The 24868-nt window shown below is 38.6% G+C and overlaps 1 protein-coding gene across 8 annotated transcripts in view; it reads right to left on the reverse strand.

The window, feature by feature from the left end:
• MFF (mitochondrial fission factor) overlaps window positions 1–24868 on the reverse strand; it is a 29231-nt gene that overhangs the window by 2011 nt on the left and 2352 nt on the right. The window contains exons 2-8 of one of the 8 annotated variants that reach the window (XM_067560562.1): window positions 23680–23845; window positions 20953–21170; window positions 18889–19061; window positions 16778–16866; window positions 13806–13880; window positions 10492–10650; window positions 3305–3367 (exon numbers count right to left, since the gene is read on the reverse strand). In XM_067560562.1, the coding sequence (XP_067416663.1) occupies window positions 3305–3367; window positions 10492–10650; window positions 13806–13880; window positions 16778–16866; window positions 18889–19061; window positions 20953–21170; window positions 23680–23717 (815 nt within the window). In that variant the 5' untranslated portion in view covers window positions 23718–23845. The remainder of the gene's footprint in view (window positions 1–3304; window positions 3368–10491; window positions 10651–13805; window positions 13881–16777; window positions 16867–18888; window positions 19062–20952; window positions 21171–23679; window positions 23846–24868) is intronic. The other 7 variants (XM_067560651.1, XM_067560797.1, XM_067560959.1 and 4 more) reach the window with 7 other exon arrangements.

The following is a 24868-nucleotide window of genomic DNA, read 5'->3' on the forward strand; positions in this document are numbered from 1 at the left end:
TTCCCTGAGGTCATAATTCAAACACAGAGCCTGTCAGAGAAGAGTTCAGAAATAAATATTTTTTATATAATTCTGAAGAGCTGGAAGATGAGGGTATCTTAACACAGGGAGCGAACAATAATCTCCCCCAAACTGACACCTGTTGAAGCTGGAAGATAGGTCCATCAATGACTATTAGCTAGGATGGGCAGGGATGCAAAACCATGCTCTGAAGTGTCCCTAGCCTTTGTTTGGCAGAAGCTGGGAATGGGCGATGGGCTGGATCATTTGATGATTATCTGTTCTGTTCATTCCCTTTGAAGCACCTAGCATTGGTCACTGTTGGAAGACAGGATACTGGGCTAGATGAACCTTTGGTCTGACCCTGTATGGCCATTCTTATGGAGCTCTTGATACTCTTATCTCCCAGGCAGAGACTGGGAAGCTATTAAATCCCTTGCCAATGAGTCCTGAATCACTGCCTACTTGAGCTTCATAAACCCTGAGGGTACATCTACACTGCAGATTCCTTACTGCAGCATTTAGAGTACAAACACTGCATGCCCTCCCCTCCCCTCCCCCCCAGCACAAGTATAAAGAACAGGATAGATTATGAGGCACTGATTAAACGAGTAAAGACATAGCTGAACCCTGTGGATGTGCACCTTACCCGGCTCTATATACTCAAGCTCCCCACTGCCAGAACCTTTCCTTGCTGCCTCTCCCTTGACAGAGCCTTTCACTGATGCATGTAGCTACACACCATAGTGTGAATGGAGCTTGCTTTTCACTGCAGCATGTAGCTACATGTACCCAACATATTGCTGCCAGTCAGTGGCGTGCAGTGTAGACATACCATTAGAAAATAAGTTAGTTTCCAGTCTACCTCCTGCAGTCTGCCCAATGTGGTTATTTTATGTTTTAAAAGAGGACAAAGAGTGCACTAATTTAATTCCAGAGTAGATTTAGCTAATTAACTCTACATTAATCAAGAAGGGTTTCTGTCCAAATTAATTAATCCTGATCAAAGCACATTTATTAGAGGCTGGCATGGTCCTGACAGTTCGAGGAACCTGGTAAATGAATGTGCTTTGACCATCAAAGGCTACCCTACCTCTTTATCAGATTCACTTGCAGCAAATAAAAGTAGTTTCTGGTACTTTACCTTCTTCTGTGTTTGACAATTTTTTTGTTGTTTGTTTGTTTTAAAGTCACATTTTCCTATTTTATTTATTTTTACTCTTTCCTGTGGTGATATTATGATGTGTGAAAGACCCCCTCCAAACAGCCTGGAAATTGACTGCCTATACTGGGAAAACAGTGAAACTTAAGATAGAGAGTGCTAGTAAATGCAGAAAAGAAATGAAACTAGAAAATTAAGTTTTGTACGTAGTTCGTTGGTTGTATTAACTGTAGGTTTTACTTGTAATAGTAGATGCTAGAAAAATCAGATGTAAGTGGGATTCTTTTAATTAGCAATTTCCCTTTAAATAAGGAAAGTTCTTTTGCATTTAACAGTCTCTTGGGCCACTTATAGTGAAATAAGTTTCTGTAGAGTGCCATTAGCTGAATACCCAACGTAACTAGAATTCATAATTTCTTCTAGTTACATGTCTATTACCCTGTAGTTTGTCAATATTTTGGTGGGTTTTTAAAAAAAAAATAGATCTGAAGTTTTGATAAGGTGAACCCTGAGAGATGCTGTGGCTGAAAGATATCAGATGGGATTATCAATTGATATGTGAAAGAAAGCTAGTTTTTGAAAGGCAAGGAATTGCAGTGAACTCTGTTAAGGAACAACCTGATTAGGCAGCTTTCCATCAAAAAAGCCACTGTCATCCTCAGTCACTATAAAACAAACATTATTTACCTATAAGGATGATTAAAATGGGAACTTTTAAAACCCAATTTATTGTATTATTTATGCTGTTTACATTTCTCTCAGCTTGGACAATATGAAAATCAACTAAGTGTTTCACTTTCAGGTTCTCTGTACTGCAGTGTTTACTGTTGACGTTTACTTCAGATTATAAACACAGCAGAGGAATGTTTAAATCTACATTTTAATATGTTAAAAAAATCACTGAAGATTTTCTCCTGGTTTAAATTTTATAAAATTTGGTAGACAATTCTAAATGTTCTGCCAAATTTGAGTCTAAGGATACTTTCTCAGAGATAACCAGTACCCCTAGACTTGATTAGTACAATTCTGTTTCATCTTTATTGGGCAGATTACATGGAGGAAAAAATATGAAATAGGCACAGTCCCCTAAACCAGAGAGGAAACACACCTGTCCTTGAACTTGCTTCTTAGATAGATGTGACATAACACTAAAATGCTATAAATCACGACTTTCCACTACAATTGCTTCACCCATCTCCCTTTGCTTAATGTATCACTGGTAATTTCTAAGCCATACTGACCTGAGAGACAGAAATTGGAGGGTGGGGGGCATTTAGGGGCTAATGTATCAATGGCTGAAGACAAAAAGAAAAAGTATAAAAATCCTATCAGATCACTGACAGACCAGTCTGTTGACATCACATTCCTATCCCTCAGGGGCTGGCTGAAAACTCACTGGTTCTATGAATCTCCTCAGATAGCATATTGAAAACATCATTCCAATAAGACAGGTGCACTCCAACCTCAGACTGCAGAAGTTATGGTAAGTCTATGATAAGTGTATCATTATCACCTGACCAGCCTGCAACCCTCTAAATACTAGATCCAGATTGCAACCAGCTATAACTGGCAGAGCCAGAAATCACCTGAGATGGGCTCATAGCTATTATAAAAGCTATAAATTCCCAAGTCAACCCAGAAGAATGATCTGTATGGATCTGGACTTCGAGATCTGTTGAGAGTTATTTTTATATACTGATTTTTCAGATTTTAAAACGCTAATGTTTAGATAACAGAAAAAAGGAGTAACCATCCTAGTCAACTTTTAAAAACCTCTATAACTTTTGTATATTCAGGAGGTCCACTTTGGGGAGATGGCAGGGGTAGTAAAGAGTGGAAGGAAGTGACATTTACATAATATGCAGGAAGAAAGTTTATTTCTCTTAGTCTTACCCATCAGATCATAAATCAGATTTTTACCCACTAACATTGGAATAACATCCATCTAACAGAATAATGGATGTAGGAAAACCCATGCAAAACAATCATAGGCATATTACTGAAAACTATTTATATACACTTCAAATATTAGTTGCATAAGTGGCCCAAAAACTATTTTGGGATTCAGTAATCAAGAACAATTAAGTCATGAAATTTTAAAGCCTAATATAGTGCACCTTGACTAAAAAGAAATACGTTTACCTGGTGTTTTCATGATGAGGGTTAGAGGAAGTGGCAGCAGCCGACCCACCTCGTAACACAGGCCTACAGTAGGTTATTGTAGGTCGGAGGCACAAGACAGAAGCAGGAAACACCATAAACACAGAGAAGAGGTAGAACAAAAGAAAACGGACAAAGAAATGTCAAAATATTTTCAAGTATGTATGGTGTTTCGATACAATATAATATATCTAGTTAATATTGTGTTGTAAACTGTATTTTCAAAATACCCCATGTTATGTTCTTTTTATTTAATATAGCACTAACAATAAAACAATGCGGCTATTGTGACAATCTAGCTATTCTTGATGGTATAGACTGAGTTATTGGAATATATGCTGTTGGGATACAAGTTTGTGAATAAGAGCTCTTTATACAGGCTTTTTAAATTATAATCGTGAAAAACAAAAACAATCTCAGCTTCTCCTCTTCTCACATTCACTTACTGTCTTTCCTCCCAATTTCTTTTCTAACTCTTTCCTTTCTGTCCTCTTTGGATCCATCTCAGCAGAAATTGAACAGCCAAGATCTCACAGGGTGCTACAATTGTGCCCAGTATGTTCATGGCTTCTGAGCAGGCACTAAGGTCCTGATTTCCAGAACTGCTGAGCATCCACAGCACCTCCTAACTTATCCTGGACTTGTGGGCATTTAGCACATCTCAAAATGAGGCTGTAAGTTACCTCTACAATCTGTATGTATGCTGAAATATCTGATGTGTAATCACTTATCTAAGGGCCTGGGATCTCTTTTTCACTCTTATCTCACCTCTGGCAGCTGCAGACATCTGCACGACATGCTAGTCCCAAGTATACACTGGCTCTACAATGACTAAAGAATCCAGGTGTAATGATCTTTAGAGCAGAAATGTGTGGACAAAATACACAGCCGACAGGTCTGGTGCTAAGAAGGTCAGGAGAATACTCTCTGGGGAATGAGTGGAGGTGAGCAGCAGTGTGCACAAAAGAACACGCAAAAACATCACAGTTAGTAGTTTCATTTCAAGAGGATGAAGACTGAGGTGCACAAGCAGAACTGTGCAGAAAACCTTGTGCTGTGCTTACCTGCATAAGGCCTGGCTCTGATCAGTAATATTGGTGCTTAACTTGCATAAGCAACAAGCTCACCCATAACATTAAAAAAAGAAAAACAAAAAACCAGTTTGTACTGCATACTCCAAATACTAGCCAGCAGACCGTGAAATCAGTGCAGAAAGTTATTTTTTTTTTAAAGCAAAACCCACAACCAGGACAACATTTTTGCCCAAAAGAATGAGGTCTGTTATATTTGGTAACTATAATTTGCTCCAGTTTTATGGTGCTAATATTTCCTCTTCAGAACGGAGTTTTTAAAATAAAGTTCATACAATCATAGGAACTGCCATTCCTGATCAGACAAGTGGTCCATCGAGTTCAGTATCCTGTGTCTGACAGAGGCCAGAACTAAATACTTCCAAAAAAAACTGCAAGAAATCCTGTAATGGGCAACTGTGGAATAGACTGCCCAGAGGGGAAGTTTCTTTCCACTCCAGGCAGTTAGTGGTTAGTTTACACTCTGAATCATGAGATTTGATATCCCTTATTCATATCTTATCCCACCTAATATAATTTTGGCTGTTCTCAATATCCCAAATACAAAAAATTTCAAAATCTTTCTAAATTCTTGGCCTCCATGATATTTTATGGTAATTTAGTTCTGTAGCATCTGCAAAACCTTGTTATATAACTAATCTCAAAACACACTACCCTTCTAGAGGTAACTATATTTTATAGGAAACAGATATTTGGGGGCTAAAGACTGGGAGCTAGAACATTATGAATTTTAATCCAAATTAAGCATCTGATTTAATTTGTGGACAAGTCTCTAAGGCTCAGATTTTTAAAGATATTTACATGTTGCTCTGTTTGATATTGCAACACTTAACTGAATTAGGATCTTAAGTTCCATTGATCTTCAATGAGATTTAAGAGTTTAAGTGCCGAAGTCATTTTTGAAAATGAGACTTCGGCCTTTAATGCTCAACGGAGCAATGCCTAAATGCCTTTAAAATATGGGCCTTAATTCTGTCATTCAGCTCAAATTAAATATAAAGCCGCAAGTGAATTAAATTCCAGTGCAAACTGGTTTGGTAGAAAAACAATCAGTACTTTGTCCTGCCACACCTTCGCTGATTGCTTCACTTCAAATACATAATCCTATTCTAGCGTGCAGCAGCCACTAAAATCAATACAACTAACTTTTAGGTCACTTTGCACTTTATTTAAAACTGGCAATTAGTTTATTTTTTACAGTATGATGCATGAGTACAATTAGGTTGACCATATGTCCTGATTTTATAGGGACAGTCCCGATATTCAGGGCTTTGTCTTATATAAACACCTATTACTCCATATCCCCATCCTGATTTTTTAGATTTGCTATCTGGTCACCCTAAGTACAATAGGCTGGTTAGTCTAGTTATTAGCTTTCTACATTGGCTTCCTTAATGACCGGAGTAACTTTTGTCAAATTAGTTAAAACTTTGAATTTCCTGGCTGTTATCATTTTGGTCACCACATTAAGTATATTACTAATAAATGATCAAAATTAACCACATTCCTGAGGCCATCTGTACATAGCATATCACAATGTTCCACTGCAAATGCAATGGAACACGGAGGGAACCATGCCACAAGATGTCAGCACAATAGGGGAGGAGAAAACAGACAGCAGTGTAGCAGTTTGCTCATCTTCCTTTGTTTGGAACAGAACAGAGAACATTTTGGGGGATCCCACAACAATAATTCAGTAGCAAACTCATGGATGTAGAAGAAAAAAGAACATAAGACTGATGTTCATTCAGACAAGGTGAATATCTTGGCTTTCAGAGCGAGAGAGAAAGGAAAAAAAAAAACCACGTTCTCTCTTTAGTCACAAAAAAGTAGCAGCAGTGTCAGATTCCCTATGCTGACCCACCAGTGCTGGTTTCCAGGTCAGATTACCTTAAATCTAATCTGGAAATTCTGGTCGGAGCAAGGGGGGAGGGAATGCTGCAGGGCCACAGGGGAACTGGAGGTTGGCTGGGTGACAAGCTCTGCTCTGGCTAATTGCATACAGTACACCAGAGAGGAGCTGTTAACTGACTACAGGCATCAGGAGTAAAGCTGCTCTCTCTTGGCTCCTTTCAGTGCCACCTGGAGTGCCCTTAATGTACTAATGCCTTGACAGAGACATCAGGGGTATGTCTACATGGCAACGTCAGCCCAGGTTTAGTAGAAAGAGTTAGCAGACCTTGGGGTTTGTTAACCTAGGGCTTGAGCAGCTACACTCATTTGTAACCACAGGCTAGGAATTGTTGAACCTCGGGTCCCAGCCTGGGGCTCCGGCATCTAAGCTGCACTATGCACACCCAAATCCATCCACCCATATCCCAGACTTCCTAGTGCTCTCTCAAAGTATGGCTGCCCTAGCCCTTTGTTTATGGTGCAGTGCGATAAAACTTGACTGCCCAGAGGACAAAGAAAGTAGGCCTGTGGGATACTTTTGGTGGACTCCCAGAGCACGAGTCCAATGGGGCTGAATCTACACTGCAAAACAATAGGGTTTGAACCCTGGGTCCCGGCTTGACTCAGGCTTGAACCCTCGACCCCCATGAGGTGCTGGGACCCTGGGTCCAAGCCCTGGATTAGTGTAATTTGTATGTAGATGGAAAGGAGGGTAGGCTTGAGTCTGAGTTAGAACTCTGGGTTTACACTGCAGTGTAGATATACTTTAAGTTTCTACCACTCCCAGGCCCTCATCCCCCTGCATAGTCATGGAACTCCAACTTCCCAATCTAAATATACCTTCGCACCACCAAAAAAACCTCTTCCTGTCAACCCCAGATTTCCCAAACACTGCCAAATTCACAAATCCCTGCTCAACTCATCAAGCTCCCCAGAGTCCCATTTACCTTCCCCTTTATGGGCTCATCTCAGATCCTATATCCGAACAGTTCAATCAGCTTATCTTAGCTTTGCTAAAAACAGTTATGCCACATAAGGTGAGCAGTTTGTTCGATTTAAAAATTTCAAAAGTGGCCTGTGTCTGAGATGTTGAGTGGGCATGTTACGTTTGGCATCTGTGCGGGACAGTGGTTGTTTACCTAGACTCTAAAGGATCCCAAAGAAGTGTGTGGAAAACAGAGTAGAATTTCAAAGAAGGAGCATTTTTAAAATGTCTCCTCTGCAAAATGTCAGTAAATATTTTACCTTTAAAAATTATATAGAAAATTCAATTTCCCTCTGAAAAGTTATGGGGCCAAATGTAAAGACAAAATTAAATTAAATTAAAATTATTAAGAGTGGGAAGGAGTGATTTTTAATTGTGATGCAAGTGCAAATCTCAGCTCCAATTTAGCTATGGAGTTGCTACCAACATTTTAAGGAGTGTTGTTTTAAACATGTCATCCTAAAAGGGACATAAGTTTTAGGTCCCAAGCTTAAGATATACCAAAAATAAAAAAAGATTTCTCAAAATTTAATTAAAAAATCTAGTTGCACTGAAAATTTAAACACTCCCCTATAGCTCTGGAAACACAAAACTGAGGTTACTGCAGGAGAACCTGAAAGTGAAGACTCGCCATAAAAGAATATGAAACTGACCTATTTTCATTGTCCAAGCTGAATAAAATGCAGGAGTAGACAGACAGTATAATTAGTGAGAATTAAATTATATTTTCAATTTAAATAGTCTAATAGGTTAATAAAACTGCTAAAACTTTAAGAATAATTCCTTATCTACAACAGCATAAAGCTACCATTAGTAATTTTATTAGACTGGGACATCAACTGGCAATATTTTGAAACAGAAAAGCAAGCCAAAACCAAACCAAAGAGTATTTCCAATAAATAGAACAATCAAAACTTATTCATTTTAAAAGATCTCTTGCAGTGACACCAAATGACAAAAGTATATCGTTAATATTAAAATAAGAATATATATGCCTTGAAATACATAGGGAACACTATGCTACATAGAGCAAGGAAAAACAGTTTGAAACATTTAAAAATATATATATATTGCAACCATGCACGTGGATTATCCAAATTTCACATTCCCACTTTAGTCACAGAAATGGTCTGGAAGACCTAAATGTCTGAAAATATGTTTACTCAAAAGAAAAGCCCTTACACCTCAATCATTTTATATTTGAACCCTCCCAAAAACTGTAGGTGGATAATAATAGTTTGCAATTTTCTTTAGGAATTTCAATAAAGAAATATGTCAATCAAAATAAAATCCAGAAACAGTAAGGCTGTTCTCTGAAACTTTCAGAGACTTGGAAGCTTGTCAGTTAATTATGAGAAAAACACACACAATATTTGTAGATTCTATTTTTTCCATAAATCCAAGAGAATATGGGTGAAATCCTGTCCCACTGAAAACTTCTCATTAACCTCAATAGGACTAGGATTTCACCACATATTTTTAAACAAGTCTTTTACATGCTATACGTTATTAAATGTTATTTTTTTCATAAGCATGAACAGGTAATCCTTACTGGGAAGAGGCAACTTTGCAAAACTAAAACTGCAGTTATGTTTAACCTTTTATTGATATGGACATGAAAATTTTAAGTTATTACTATTCACCAAACTGTCTGACAAGGGTCAAAATTTTGATAAAAAGGATGGGTGGGGTTTTCAAAGGAACCTAAGGGAGTTAACTAGATGCTCAATTCCCAATGAATTTCATTGAGTTTGGCACCTAAAACTCATTGAAATTCAAATGGGAATTGGGCATCTAGTTAACTCCCTTAGGCCTCTTTGAAAATCCCAGTCTTTAAGCATAAGACCAACAAGTCTGGAGTTCTGCACAATTACATTATCTTGAGATAGATAATTCTATATGACCATGTTGACAATACTAGTGAGCTATAGGAGGGATCAGTTTGAACACTAACCACACACAATAAGATTGGCTTGACAGTCATATTCCCTTACCAAAATGAATGGGAAAGAAACAGCTTAAACTTAAGCCTTGTCTACACCAGGAAACATAGAAATAATCCACTAGGATGCTAAAACCAAGAGGGCGAGAGGCAGAATTTTAAAGAATTCCCTAGTGCAGACAAGGCCTAAAATATTATTCCAAGAATTCTTCAATAATTACTCCAAATTGCTTTTGGGTCAGGTCCTCAGCAACTGGAAGCAAGTTATGTGTACCTCTCTAATACAGCCCATTAAAGTAACAGATTAAGTTTGATAAATTAATATCACCATCATTAGTCTTTATAAGTGATGTTAGTTTGTTAGATGCATCAGCCTTACAGTACTAACAAATTAAGGGTAAAGGATCAAATTTAGTGTACAGTAAGTGGCACAAATGGACTAATTTTGGCCAAATAACTAGCTCTTTATAAACAAGCTTGTCCTTAAAACTGTAAAAGTGTAATATACTTCTCAATAAGATGGGCACCAAAGAATGGAAGTACTGAACAAGTAGTTCTCAGAATACCATCCAGAAAGTATTTCAACAGCAATACAGTTAACACCTATCATTCGAGCACAATATGTAGATAAAATTACAGTCAGCGGCTACATAATTAACTTTTTATGTATTATCTGGAATATTGATGGTCTCAGGTTAAAGATCTCCTAACGTTTTTTCCAAAAATATTGTTTGGAAAAATATTGGATGTAAATTATCTTAGGAAAGTTTACAACCTGCTCCTTCATATTAGTTCCTCTGAATCATGACAACATCAACCCAATCTTATTGATTTGCTCCAACACTTGGCAATAGAAAGGTCAAGGATGTTATAAGAAGCCTGCAGACTTGTGATCCAACATCATTTGGACAGCCAAAAACTACAGAAAACATCTAACAAATTAACGATTTGCGAACAGCACATAAGCCAAGACTTCCAATCACTGGATTAGCTTTTCCTATTTTGATTTTTACGGGAAGGGAAATAGAAACCAAAAACACTCTTTATATGCTATATTTGACTGAAGTAAGGTACTAGATAATGCAGCCTTATGAAATGTGAATTTTGGACAATATAGTTATTTATGAACAATGAAAGCAAAAGAAAGCAAAGCAAGTAATATCATCCCATATTATTCAGTAAACTGAAACCACACTCCACTAAAAAGGAGCAAAGAAAAAAAAGCAGTAAGCTGGCAGAATCACTGATGGCCAATCACCTGCGATTTTCATCCAGCACATCCAAGACCTGGTGGTAAGCCCTACGAGTGGAAGACTGGATAAGCGACAAAATGCCACGAGCAGAATAAATATTAGATCCATCTTCAGGTAATATATGAGGAGGACAGACACGAGCCTGCTGTAGGGATGGTGTCACACTGTTCGTACAAGCATAGCAAATGAAGAGAAAAACACTGCTGTCAGATTTTAAATAAAGGACTTCTTCAGCAAGCCCTAGTTCCAAAGTTTAAGTTGATTCCATTTGATCTTACCCTTTGCCCACCAATACCAGGTAAACACTGTCAAAAAAGAGTAGTAAATGGATTCTCAATTACATTTGTTAATGATCTTAGGAACCAAATACAAATTACATTACACAAGGCTGTGATTTTGGTACGGATATGTAAGATTTTTTTTTCAGAAATCCTCAGTACTCACTGACATCTGTGAGAACACAGTTAGGCCAGCATTTGATGTCTTTGAAAATCCCACCCATAATCTCTTTTGAAAGTATTGAGATTTATGTATTAATGCAACTATGTCAACTTGGTGTAAATTCATAGCTGTTGAAGAAAAAAAAAAGTCTCTCACTTTAACAATGAAAGAGTGAGATTACGATACTATTTTGATTTGCTTATATTTGACTGTTAAAAGAATCAAGGTTTAACTGTGAGATGTCAGAATAAAACCACGAAATTATTCTACCAAAGATGACAGTGTATTAACTGAAATTCTGACCATTCTATCAAAGAAAAGTGAATGGAGTTTAAAATTTAAGCATTACAGGGGTTTTTTGTACATGATTTATTTTACAAACATCTCTGCTGCACACTACTGAATTCTGATAAAAAAATCTTTGAGTTGTGCATGTATTCTTCTTATTAACCTGACATTAGCCAAATAGGCCTTTACACCAGGATATTTATTTTAAAGAAAATAAACACAAATTTTAATTAATAATGACATGCTTGTTTAGCCTGAACTCATTCTTGTTAAATTGATAATTTAGTAATTATGTTTGAAAGAGTCTGATTCACTGTACTCTTTAAAACTCTGGGATGGTTTTTAATCCAAGACAATTGCTCATGACCAACAATGGATGTCCCTTTGTTCTTCGTCTGTCATTCCTGCTTTACTCCTACAATATTCTGAGTTTGAGTTCCAATCTTTCTGCTCTTTTGCCTGTGTTCCCAAGAAACTGTCATTTAAGTAAAGTGTTAATGATGGAAATTAGCATATTTGATGGTTGATCCCTCTTTGGCAGTGTCAGATTTTCATTGTCTAATTTTTCTTGCATTATGTGGAAGGAGTGTTCAGCTGGTGCTGAGATTAAAACACTGGGTTGTACAAAAAACAACCATATTGAAAAGAAGGGCCAGTATCATGCTGGCTGTCAGTCCACTCATAGCAGTGGCACAACCAGCTTGAGGGTCAACAGGAAGGCAAAGGTTGGATTTCTGACCCTCACTCCAAAGATAAAGACATAACTTGGAAAAGACATAAAGATGATAACTTGGAAAAGGCAACAAATATGGAGTTTGGACATACTGCAAACTACAAAATGCTGCAGTCCCACCCCTCCTTCCCCCTGTCTATAATACTAAATAACACAGTAATGTTGTCTATATACAAAAACATCTGTAAAGATTTCAGGGGAACCACTGAACAGAAACAGTATATTGTACTCCTGGTAGACATTTTGCATTTACAGCTGCACTGAATAAATTGAAGGTCTCACAACGACTAGCTCCTTAAATTTGTATACCATCAGATTATTCTGAATGGTCTCTGAGAATGTCAAAGGGCTTTACAAGATGGGTAAATATTATCACTCTGTTTCACGGAGGAAAACTGAGGACCAGACTTAAGTGACTTCCACAAGATCACAGTGGATTAAATGACTCCGCAATGGGGGAAAGTCCCAGAATGTGGGCTCCAGCCCGTACCAGAATGTCTACACGGCAATTTTTAGCCCTGCAGCCTGAGCCCTGTGAGCCCGAGTCAGCTGCTCCTGCGGGTCTGTGGCTGTGCCTCAGGTCTTTTATTCCAGTGTAGTTTACCTAAAGTACTCTATGCACAAGGACTAGCAGAGAGTATGGAGAAGTGGCATATGGACTAAACATCTGATGGACAGCTCTGCCAAGGGAATTACATACAAAATCCTCCTACATTTCAGTATCTCACATTTGTCATTAGTTATTGTAACTACTGAACTATCTACAAAAGCTTTCTCTGCTTTCCCTGGCCTTCTTTTGTCTTTTCTGGTTTTGTAATTAAATATTCTTGGGACCTAATACCATTTTGATGCAGATTTCACAAAAGACATTTTCATGAAGTGTTCTAGCACGTTTGTAACTACAGAATGCTTAAAAATGTAAATGAAGGATGTGCATTTGGGATGAAAATGAACCAACTGGGAAATGATTGAAATAATAACTGAAGTAGCGTTCAGTAGCACTGTAAAATATTTAAGGTTTGTGGTTTAACAATGTTTACAGGAAGGCCAGTTAGAAAACTGTTGAAGACATAGAGATGCCTTACTTATAATTTCAGACTTTGATCTGCTTTATGCTTCTAAAGGCACAAATTTCCAGTAAATATTTAGCTAATCAAGGTGACTAAACAGCTTTAACACAGATTAATTAAGATTAGGAGTTAATTGCATGTTCTCATTTCTAAAAGATGTGCACACCATCACCTCTTTCCCCTGCAAATTGCCAGAAGAACAGTATTTCTCAAACTGTGAGGTTAGTCTACCTGAAAAGATGCCAGCCTCTTCCAGGGAAAAGGAGAAAGATCAGAAAAAATTAAACAATCTCCTCTGCCACGTATTCTTACTGGATCACTTGTTTCAGAATCAAAAGTAATCAATCCCTGGATTCAGTATTATTTGGTAATAATCAACAAAAAAGCTCTGTTTCCCCAACTAAGCAAAAATGGCCAAGAAATGAAGAAAACGGAACCAGTTAATCGGTCCATCTGTTGAACATACTCTTCTGGTTTTTTGCTTTGCAAATATGTTCTGAGTGGGGACCCTCCCCTCTTAACTTCTGCCTCCACTTTAATTAAGAGTTTCTACTAATGTAAGCCCAAGGATTTCTTTCCCCCTGTACTTTACAGGAGGAATGATATGTAAAGTTTGAGAAATCCTGCAAAATTACAAGGAGAAGCCAGCCACTCAGCATAGTAAGAACTATTTAAAGTATTATGCATTGAATTACAGACACTCTGATTATAAGACTAGCATTGCAGAGAGCTACATAATTAAAAATATTCTTGATTTTCATGTACTGTAATTAACTCTTAGGCTTACGTGTAGTTCTTAGTTGAGAGGGGTGACTGGAACCGTGGCATTTTATTTCTTGGGACAGTATTTGATCTGTGCCACCTTGAATAATAATTGTGAGTCTCTTAAATAAGCATCCTTATAAATAAATGGAATATAATTTAGAGAACCATCATTGCTGCCCCACAGTTAGTTATTGTACCAACAGGTGCCTAGTCATTACCATGTCAACTGGTCCTTACGAGCATTTGAGAATCTAAGTATTTCTGTCACTTGTTCAGTCCCCATCCCATTATAAATTTTCATGATGGCCATTGCATGCAATACGGTAACAAGGACGACGATAATAGCACATTCAGCAACATGTGTCTGTGGTTCATCCAAAAAAAAAAAAACAACCCACAAAATCAGGAGCAGTGCCAACTCCTTTCCTCAAATCTGGGCAGGCTCTTCCAAGAATGTTTTAATTTCTGTCACTCTCACAGCACACATACTGGAATGTCACACAGCCCATCTGCAACAGCCAGATTGACTTTATTCCAAAATTCTGTAGCTGTTAGAGTCGGGTACTTAAAGTACTTTAAAGACAATATATTGCTATGTATGGTCTGAGTACATCACTGTATGGTCTGAGTACATAATGACTCCACAAAGCCAACTGCCATAGATTTATGTGATATTTTGGAGGAAAAGCTAAAAGCCCAAGCTGCAATTTGCAAAGAAGCCTAAGAAAGGTAGGCACTCAATTCCCATGGACTTTCAGTGGGATATGAGTGCTTAATTCCTCTTAAAATTTCTTTGAAAATCTCAGTCAATCTGGCTATTTGAGGTGCAAGATGCTGCCAGAAAGCTTTAAAAAGTGGAATAGAAAAATCTTTAACTCTTCCCTTCCTCATTTTAAAAGTAATCCCTAGAAGTGCATGAGAACTGTCCTATACCTTCACTATGCTAGTTGTTATAACATGTTACCAGGACTAGTTTAAGCATGGTATAAACCAGTGGTTCCCAACCTTTTTGGCTCGAGGGCGACAAATACAATTTTTATAACCCTGAAGGACCATCAGTCTCCAGCAGCCTCCCCTCCCCCACTGCAGCCAGAGGGAAGGAGTTCAGAGGATCTCTTGTCCCCCTGGCTGTAGCAGGGAAACTGTGTGCTTCACCTGGGTCCCTAGGCAGTGGCTCCTTTCTGCAGCCAGTGGGATGGGAGATAGTGCTCTCCTTCCTCTGGCTCCAGCATGGACCCTAGCACCTAGGGACCCAGGCGGGGCACTTTGCTGTGCTCCCTGCTACAGCTAGCAGGAGGGGAGCGCTGATCTCCCATCCCCTTGGCTGCAGCAAGGAGCCAGCACCAGCAATGCACTCTGCCTGGGTACTCAGGCAGCAGCTCCCTTCTGCAGCCCGTGGGAGGGGAGCCGTGGGCCATTCTAAAAGACTCTGCAGGCCACTTTTGGCCCACGGGCTGGGAACCACTGGTATAAACGGTTTGTCTGGCCAGAGTGGATGGGGAATAAGATTTAAAAACACAGTGATCCAGGCTGTGCTTCCGTCACTATGCTCTAGTCTAAAGAAATTTCTAAATGGTTGTGCACTAGTTATACAAACTGTACTTGCAATGGATTCTGCAGATTAATCTGCACATTAGATGGGGCCTTTACTGAGACACCAGCGTGGACAGCACAGAACGATACTTGACTGTTAGTCAAGCCAGCATGTAAATTTAGACCAACAGGGCAAGAGCAGCAAGGGCTAAACATCCTCTAAGAGGCAAAATGCTTTGACAGGAATGTCTTTTTAATTAAAGGGTTTGATGTAACTTAAATTTAAGCTGCAAAGCGTGGGCTCTTCTCCTGTTTGTGGAGGAAAGTGAATCGGACCCAGCCAAGCGCAAGAATAAAAGCCTACAATGACTCAAATAAGCCTCTGTCAATAATTCAGCATACCATGGAAACTGTGATTCTTACAGATGAATATAATGGAGAGCTAGCACATATTTCATACAATATATAGGCTTATTATCCAAATCACATTTGTTTAGATCAAGCAAAAACATTCCTCATTCTAATCAGAACACAGGAGCAGCATTTTCAGCCAGTAGCACAAGGAATACAAGGCACAATAGTAAAGATTAAAAAAATAGACAGCCTCTTGTGTTTTTGTATGACGGTGAAAAATCTTACTCCTAAGTTATAAAGAAAAGGAGTTTCAAAACTCAAACACTCCACATTAATGATACAAAAGAGACAGAGTGGGCTTCAAAATGATGTTTCCTGAACGTAATATAAAAAACTGAAGTATACTCAAAATTTAACTATTTAAATATTCTATTACATTTCATCAAAAGGGGATGAGATGCATAGGATTACATCACTTCTCTATTTATCCACACCCAAGAAAAAGGGGTATCTACCACCCTCTGGCCTCTCAACATGAAGCTATATTAATAGATTTAAAATACATTTTTATGACTGAGAAAATTACTTAAGTAATTATGAGGGTACACCAATTTCTTTGCTATTATGCAATGGATCACACAAAAAGGTGGGGACATCTTTGTCACACAAAGTAGAACTCAAGTTTTTGGAAGAATAACTTGAAAATTGGTAGAAAGTATTGGACACAAAATGATGATCTGATAATGTCTTTCAAGTTACAGGCAGATAACTAGAAGTTACATGGAAAAGCAGCTGAGCTAAATTAGTGATCTGCAGCTCATGGAAAAAACAGCAAAACTACAACTGAAAAAGATCCCAAACTCCAAAGAGAGCAGGGAGATTATATTGTAAATGAAGTCAGCCAACTGCACAAAAAATCAGGGTTAAGAAGTTCATTATTCAGGAAACATACTGCAGGCCTATAGTGTTCAAATTTGTGTCACTTACCAGGGATTCAGTTTTTGAAATGAGTGTACCAAACAGACAGGAAAAGCAGAGGGGAGGAAAGAAAGAAAAGCAACTTGATTAGATTTTTGTTAAGTCACTGCATCCCAGATCTCTACTCACATGGAATCGTTTCTGACCAATTGACCATTTTGACGAACAGCATTTTCACTCATAGAACGTTCTCTCTTCAATCTTCCCACTGACCGAACCTACAAAAACAAAAAGAAGTGGAAAAGGGAGAGAAAGAGGGGACGAGAGAGTGTTTTTCAGGAGTGTCCCACAAATACTGTGCTGAAGGCTGTTGACCGAATCTGCCCTCAGAGACACATGCATAGCTCTCGTTTACATCAAAGTGAGTACACAAGTGCACCTGGTGGCAGAATCTGCCCCTATTTAGAATTGAGTTTCTAATACAGTACAACTGCCCTATTTATCCCAAGTGGCTTGGTGCTGTTCAAAACACTTGAATAAATGGAATTTTAGATAGACAAAGTGGGTGAGATAATATCTTCTATTGGACCAACTTCTGTTGGTGAGAGAGACAAGCTTTCAAGTAAGTTTCTTAGACCTGAAAAAAAGATGTCTGTAATCTCAAAAGCTTGTCTCTTTCACCAACAGAAGTTGGTCCAATAAAAGATATTACCACACCCACCTTGAAAAACTTTCAAGCTACACACAGCTCTTCTTCAGGTCTGGGAAAGGTACTCAGCGTCATAGATAAGTGCAAAGTGGAATAGATTGTTTAGCATAAGTATTTAACACATTTTAAGGCAGACTCTCTCAACAACTGGTCTGTAGCCCAATGCCAGTCTGAGATCTCCCTGACACAGTTTAGAAAGGCAGCAAGCCAGTCCCTGGCATCAAAAAGGTTGAGAAACACTGTTCTAAGGAACCATTCAAGATGAAGTGGCTGGTTAACACCCCTGCAGTCATAAGACAAGAAAGAGGGGTTAGTGGGTTACAGATTGTTGTAATAAGCCATCAATCCAGTGTCTTTATTAAGACCATGATTTTTAGTGTCTAGCAAAGTTATGAATTTAAGCTCTCGGGCTGGTGGTGTGGTGGTTTCCTTTGCGGACGAGGACTGAGAGGTCAGATATAGAGTTATCCTTTTGTGAAAAGTGTTCACTCATGGGTGATATGGTCTTTTTGTCTTATATCGTTTCTCTGTGAGACTTCATTTGAGAGTGTAGTGATTTTCTGGTTGCACCCACATAATTGTTATTGGGGCATTTAGTTCATTAGATGATGTTCACCACATGTTGTGATAGCACTTGTAGGACCCATAGATCTTGAAAGGTGTGTTGTGGGAGGTATTGGAATTTTAGATGAACGAGGAAGCAATCTGTTATGCCCATTACTGCTTCTATTAGCCATCCATACAATTACTGTTAATGGGCTTCTATGGTCCTTTCTAAGTCTGAAGAGATAAACAGTAATTTTGTGTTTTACATATGCAGTTGTATAAATGTTTGGCTGCTTAGAAAACTAGAGATAGAACATATCAGGTCATCTTATCCATCCTTATGCCAGTGCTGTATTGTTCCCTGAAATACATTTTTAGGGCTTTAACAACAGTATTTTGCTTAATATTGATTATGTCAACAATGGATGCTGTTTTTCATGCAGATCTCTGATCCTTTTTAATCCTGCTATTCTCTTGCTCTCAATAATATCCTATGGGAATGAGTTTCATTGGTTAATTATATACTGTGTAAAAAAAGAATTCCCTTTTATCAGTTTTCAATTAGTTGTCTTTTAGTTTTATTTGTTGTCCCCTTGTGCTAGTATTATAAAGAAAGGCATTTACCTCCTCTAAACTGCATTATTTTATACCTTCAGCATGTCATCTCTTATTTATCTGATCTAAGCCAGAGTCCCAATTCCTTTTTATCACTCATATTGAAGTTTTGCAAGTCTCTAATTAGTTTCATTCTCCTTTGCTAAACTCTTTCTATTTTTGCCATGTTCTGTTTGAGATGAAGTGACTGGAATTAAAGTATTCAAGGTGATGATTTAAATAACCTTATGTTGTTTGCCATTTTGATCACCCCTGACAAATGATTAGATGGTTATAACTTACTACTAGTAAGCGCACACAGTGCTTTGTAAAATTTTTATATCTATCCGTTTTACGGTAATAAATTGATCTGGATCACAATGTAGGGATCATTCACCATCCCATTTTTCTTCTTTCACAACTAGGAAAAAGTTAAAAATAAAATACTAGCCTCTTCACTCTGAGGTGTCTGCGGTGGGGGTCTTTCTAGATCCAGAAAATCTAGTGGTCGCTCGCTAAGTGAGATAACCCGGGGAGGAGTTTTCAATGACAGAGGTTTGAATGGAGTAGACTGTATAAGGTCCAGATCTGATGGTCTGGAAAACGAAACGTCTTCACTATTACCTGCAAGAACATAGTTGAAATTACTTTAATCAATATAAAGTAAATACTTTAATGGGTGAAAAGTTAGTGAAAAAGTTCAAGACGACAAAGACATCCCTCACTCTTCCCTAAACAGATCCAATGTTTGCAAGAAAATGTATGCCATAAGAACCAAGGAAACATAACATCAAAAATATAATCAACTCAGAAAACCAAACACTTATGAAACAGCTGCTACTAGTCCCACAGCTAAGGATATATTGAGGGTTTTTTTTTTTAAAGTGATAATATTTCCTTAACTATATTTCTATGCTCCAAAATATCCTTACCACAGCCTGTTTCTTTGAGGCCTAGCTGTTATTTGCCTCTGTAGCCTACCAGAATCAAGAGACACACCCTTCGATTCCTCTCTCTAACACACTGAGTGAGATCAATGGGATCTTCCACACTCACACCCATTTATTCACCCTTTAAACTTGTGAGCTGGGCAAACCCCTTCACATCCACAGCAGATCCTCCCCACACCAAAACCCCACTGAGGTATATTCCTGTGAATTCCTGAGGACTATAATGAGAGAGTATGTGGCCACACTTTCCACAACACCTGAGGTACATAACTTCACAGTCACCTTTAAATCTGCTAGGTGATGGTAATTGTCGAGTGTCTTGACCACAATCTCACCATTCAAACAACCTGTTCATACAACTCAATTTTTGGACAGTTTTAAACAAACCCCCAAACATCTCAAAGGTTTTCTTTTGCTGCCTTAAATTATAAACACACAAATGCAGGAAGGACATTTTATACACAACTTTAATGAGAAAAACATTTTTTCAGGGCTTAAGATAGGTGTTATGTATATGATGGCTAGCCTTAGAGAATATGATTAAACCCACCTATCTCTCACGTGGTCTTTTGCCTATTACAAGCCATGACTGGAGCCCTTTGACACATAGAGCTTTTGTTCACTCTTACCTGTGCAGTATTCTCTGGACACATAATTCATGATCCTGGAAGGTGCTGAACACCTGACTTCACTATGAGCTGCGGACACTCTCTAACCTGCAGGATTAGGTCTTACCAAAGCTCTATGTGTTCACATATAGAGATGAATAGGAGTTCAAAGGTCTGAGTATTTCAAATTGTGGGACAAATGCATACAAACAACAAGCACAAGCTTTGAAAAAATTTAAGAACTGCAGATATTCTTAAGCTTTATAATCATAGTATCACCGCATGCAGATCTTTAAATATCATAAGTCTATTATCCATAGAGAACTCTGTAGCAGAGCGATCATCAATATGATGCCAATGCTCATATTAATCAGAATAATTTTGAATGACAGACAGAGTATCCCAGAATATATTGCAGCTACTGTTACTTATTCCTATTATGTTAAGAGTTAGAAGTCAGTCTGTAGGTGTTGGTGGGTGAGGTTCCGTGGCCTGCAATGTGCAGGAGGTCAAACTAGATCATCATGATAGTCCCTCTGGCCTTAAAGTCTATGAGTCCAAAGTAAATTTTGTTGGAGTCTATTTGTAGTACTCATAATTCAGGAATGAAAGATGCAGTAAGAGATTGGTGCATGTAATTATTTCAGCTTATAGTCAATATACATTCAGACATAACACATAAAAACTATGAAACAGTGCATGTCAGCATTCCTTCTTACAAATGACCCTAATGACTCTGGTCAATAAAGCATTTTTCGTATTTTAAGAAACTTTAGAGGTCATAATTGATCAGCAGCTCCCATTTGGAGGCTTGGAATACATTTCACAAGTCTTTGTTTTTGCATAACAAACTTTTCCAAAACATCACAAAATTGTTTTTTAATCCCCCAAAACAAGTTATGTTGGACAAAGGGCAAATCAGCATAATGCTTTAGCTGCTCCTTTTACACTACATACCTGCTACTACAATCCTCTCTGGAACCTGCATAGTTACACTGGCATTTGGAAGTCCTTCTTGGATGCCCTGCTCAAGGTTGGCATTTGGTGGAGCTACCTTTAATTTTTCTGGTACCCTCATCCTCTGGCTGATTCCTTCAGTGTACTCAATTTCATACTGAATTCGATTAATTTCTGCCATCTCAGCAGCTGGAGATGGGAACACTGCCCCACTCATTCTGATGAAAGAAAACCAAAGCCATGAATTATTAACTGACAGCAAAACTAAACATTAGCTGTGTTTCTTTCTTGATGCACAGTAGAATTAAGTGGATACATTTCTCCAATAATTGGGAAAGTATCAGATCCCTTGACTGAACACACACAATATTAAGTGTGTATACATACACACACACTATATAACTCCAATGTAAATTCAAAGAGCAAAATTCCCAGCTGTGAAGGATCACAGCAATAGCCTATGCACCACACACATCCCACACTGGGGCTATGCAGGTGGTCCGCTGTCTGAATGGTGACGCAGGACTGCCTGCAATTCCTTATACAACATTGATAAGGTCTCTGTGCTAGCCCTATAAGCTAGGACAGAAATCCACATGGGATAAAGAAGTCAGGGGCACAAATGTGTTTATGCAAATCTAGTAACACCAGTATCCCAGGAATGGGAACACAGAGGTCGTGGCAGCTATTTCAGCCTATAGGATGGAATGGTGACTGCAGACTGGGTGGGGGATGAAGAAAAAGGGACAGGGTTGCACAGCAGCCTCACAACATGGCCCTGAGCTGGCACAGGGAGGATTCACTCACACAGAACCCAGTTTCCCCCAGAAGGAAGTTTCTCACCAATAAGCTGTCAAATCAGTTTAAAAACTCAGCATTCCTACAACATTCCCATGATTTATTCTGTACTTCTAGCTTAAAAAGACAAGCTATTTTGTAAACTTACAGACTTTTCACGAATGTGTATCTGCTGAGCTGGACAGACTAAAAATATATCTACAATACACAACCTGAGTGCTCCTGAAAGTGGAAATCCTACCCGCACCACACTGCCACACCAGAATATCTCCACCCTCAGCTGGACCGGCCCCCTCTAGGGGTAAGAAAGGAATTCAGTCTTCTTGACCATGCTCTCTGGCCTCTGTGATGAGACTGTAATAATGGTAATGGTGGTTTCTACAATATGGATAGTATAGATCCTAGTGGATCAAATGAGACTACTCACTTATCACTTTCTCAATTTAACAACTTTCTGAAAGAAAAAGGATATCTGAGCATTTCCATAAAGCTATCAAACACTGGAATTCAAACACAGACAATCTCTCAAAGGAAAGTATTTTCTAAGATCTGGAAGTCATTTGGGCACCTTTGGTTAACTTGCATATTAAACCTCATGTAGAGAAGTCAGCCAGTTGCTGATCTGTAATTATAGTGAAATATATTTACTGATATTATATAGAGAGATGCCTTTCCACATCTCATTTGTACCCCACCACCAAAATTAATCTCAAAGTTTTGTATTTTGGGTGACTCAAAGAGATAGTTAGTTTGACTACAGTTAGTTTGATTACACAGGAGACCAGATTAAAGGATGAAGTGGAAACAAATGTAAGTGTGCCAGATATAAGATCCACCTGGGTATCCATACAAGGGATCCTCAGGGTTGTGATGGGACTTTCCCAACACACTATACCCCTGGCAATTAGAAGAAGGAATCCCACCAACCTGAAAACACACAACACAGGAATCAGTGGTCACCCAATGAAATTAATTGGGAGCAGGTTTAAAACAAACAAAAGGAAGTACTTCTTCACACCTATGGAACTCATTGCCAGGGGATGTTGTGAAGGCCAAAATTATAACTGGATTCAAAAAAGAATTAGATAAATTCATGGAGGATAGGTCCATCAATGGCTATTAGCCAAGATGGTCAGGGATGCAATCCCATGCTCTCAGTGTCCCTACCCTCTCACTGCCAGATGCTGGGACTGGACAACAGAGAATGGATCACTTGATAATTCCCCTGTTCTGTGCATTCTTTTTGACACACCTGGCACTGGTCACTGTCAGAAGACAGGATAGTGAGCTAGCTGGACCACTGGTCTCACCCGGTATGGCCATTCTTTTGCTTATGTCTTATATGTTTATGTTTAAAACCTCACACTAGCAATCAGGGAAGGAAAAACTCCGTTTTATGGAAGCGTTAAAAAAAAAATTGACATTCCTTTTCCTTCATTCAGGCTGAGCACCATGCAGCGTTAGGCTCTCTGCATTAATTCCTGCAGGTTGAACAGCTCCAATAGAAGGAACTGATAGGAACCAAAAGTCAGGAAGAGAAGTGTGTCCACAGCTCATTTACAGGAGCTCACCAGTTGCTCAAGTAGCTCTGTCACACTTAAATGCATAGACGTTAGCCTCTCCCTCCACCCCGCCCTTTTGGTCTCACAAAGCAGATCTACCCTTCCTGCTACAATAAGATAGTCTGATGTACTGTGGCCAAAGTCCATATTTCCACATCTCAAAAGGTCACGTACAGTTCAAGTAGGGCCTATGGTCAGTAAAGCATTTCAAGATCCTTTGAGGTGAGAGTCCCTAGGCAAATTAAAGTATTTAATTTTAACAAGAACTTAAAAATATAAAGTGCATCCTATGGCAACAGCCTTGTTAAATGGCCACGATCTATCAAGTGTTACATGTACCAGATGAGTTCTATAAGACTTCACTAACCTCCCTAGAGGCGATTCACTGCTTGTTCTTTTGCTCATTTTGAAATATTTGCACAGCTATAATTTTGTAATCAAATATCACTACACTGAAGCACTGTTTACTTTACAAACCAGTACAGTTTGGATCTGGTTTTGTACATAAGACAGCATGACAACTGCTTTTCCAGCTGTAAGAAAAATAAAGAAGGGCATTAGAAGAGTCAATTTAATAAATATTTATAATCTAAACATCAGTTTCATAATGCCAGACTGGCAGTAATTGCCAAGCATCTACCAATACAACAGGTCAGTACGCTCACATGCTTCTTAGAACTCACATGTCATTTCTGGAAAATTCATGGATTTTCTGAATGGCAGAAGGGAAAAAATAGTGAAATTTCAGCTGCTGAATCCTCACAGTAATTAAACTTACTAATTAAACTGGAGAAGTATGCGTATGGGGGGAAGGGAGAGTCTGCTCCATGTAAGCAGATTCCTGCACCTGTGCAAAGGCTTAGGCTCTGTCTACACTTGTAGCTAAGAGTGAGCCTTTCAGCCTGGGCAGACAAACTTGTGCTAGAAGGGCTTGTGCTAGTGTTCTAAAAACAGCTGCGTGCCCTCTGGGTCTGAGCTTGGGTGGATAGACTCTGCTTCCATCAGTGCCACCATGTCCATGCAGTTATTTTTTAGCATGCTAGCATGACTAACACAGGTCTGTCTAGGAGGCTTGCTTCCAACTGCAGGGGAGACATAGCCTTAGTAACCCCAATGGCAGTGCACCTGTACAGAGCAGTTTGCAGGATTCAGGTTTAAGTTGGAAGATGCCAATTCCACTACTGGCTTACTGTGTGACCTTGAGCTTGTCCTTTGACCTATCTGTGCTTCTGTTTTCCCTGTATAAAAGAGCGACATTATTTAAACCAATTCTGTAAGCCATATTAGATCTTAAAATAAAAACTAAAAGGTCATTACCATCAAAAGATCTCAAACTGAAAGCACAATATAGAAAAATAAAATTCCTAGCTCTTTTCATGGTAAATGAAAAGCAGAACAGTCATGATTAACTGGAAAAAACTGAGTGGTTGAACAGTATTCAAAGTCAACATTTTTGTGTATTATTCTTATTAGACAAAATATTTTACAGACGGCATTAACAACAAATCAGGGAAGAAAGGGAGTTTTAAGGTGACATTTACAGAATGCAGTGCTTA

Source organism: Emydura macquarii, unplaced genomic scaffold (assembly GCF_026122565.2).
Source record: "Emydura macquarii macquarii isolate MOO-44397 ecotype Brisbane River unplaced genomic scaffold, CSIRO-AGI_Emac_v2 contig_18, whole genome shotgun sequence".
NCBI lineage: Eukaryota > Metazoa > Chordata > Testudines > Chelidae > Emydura > Emydura macquarii.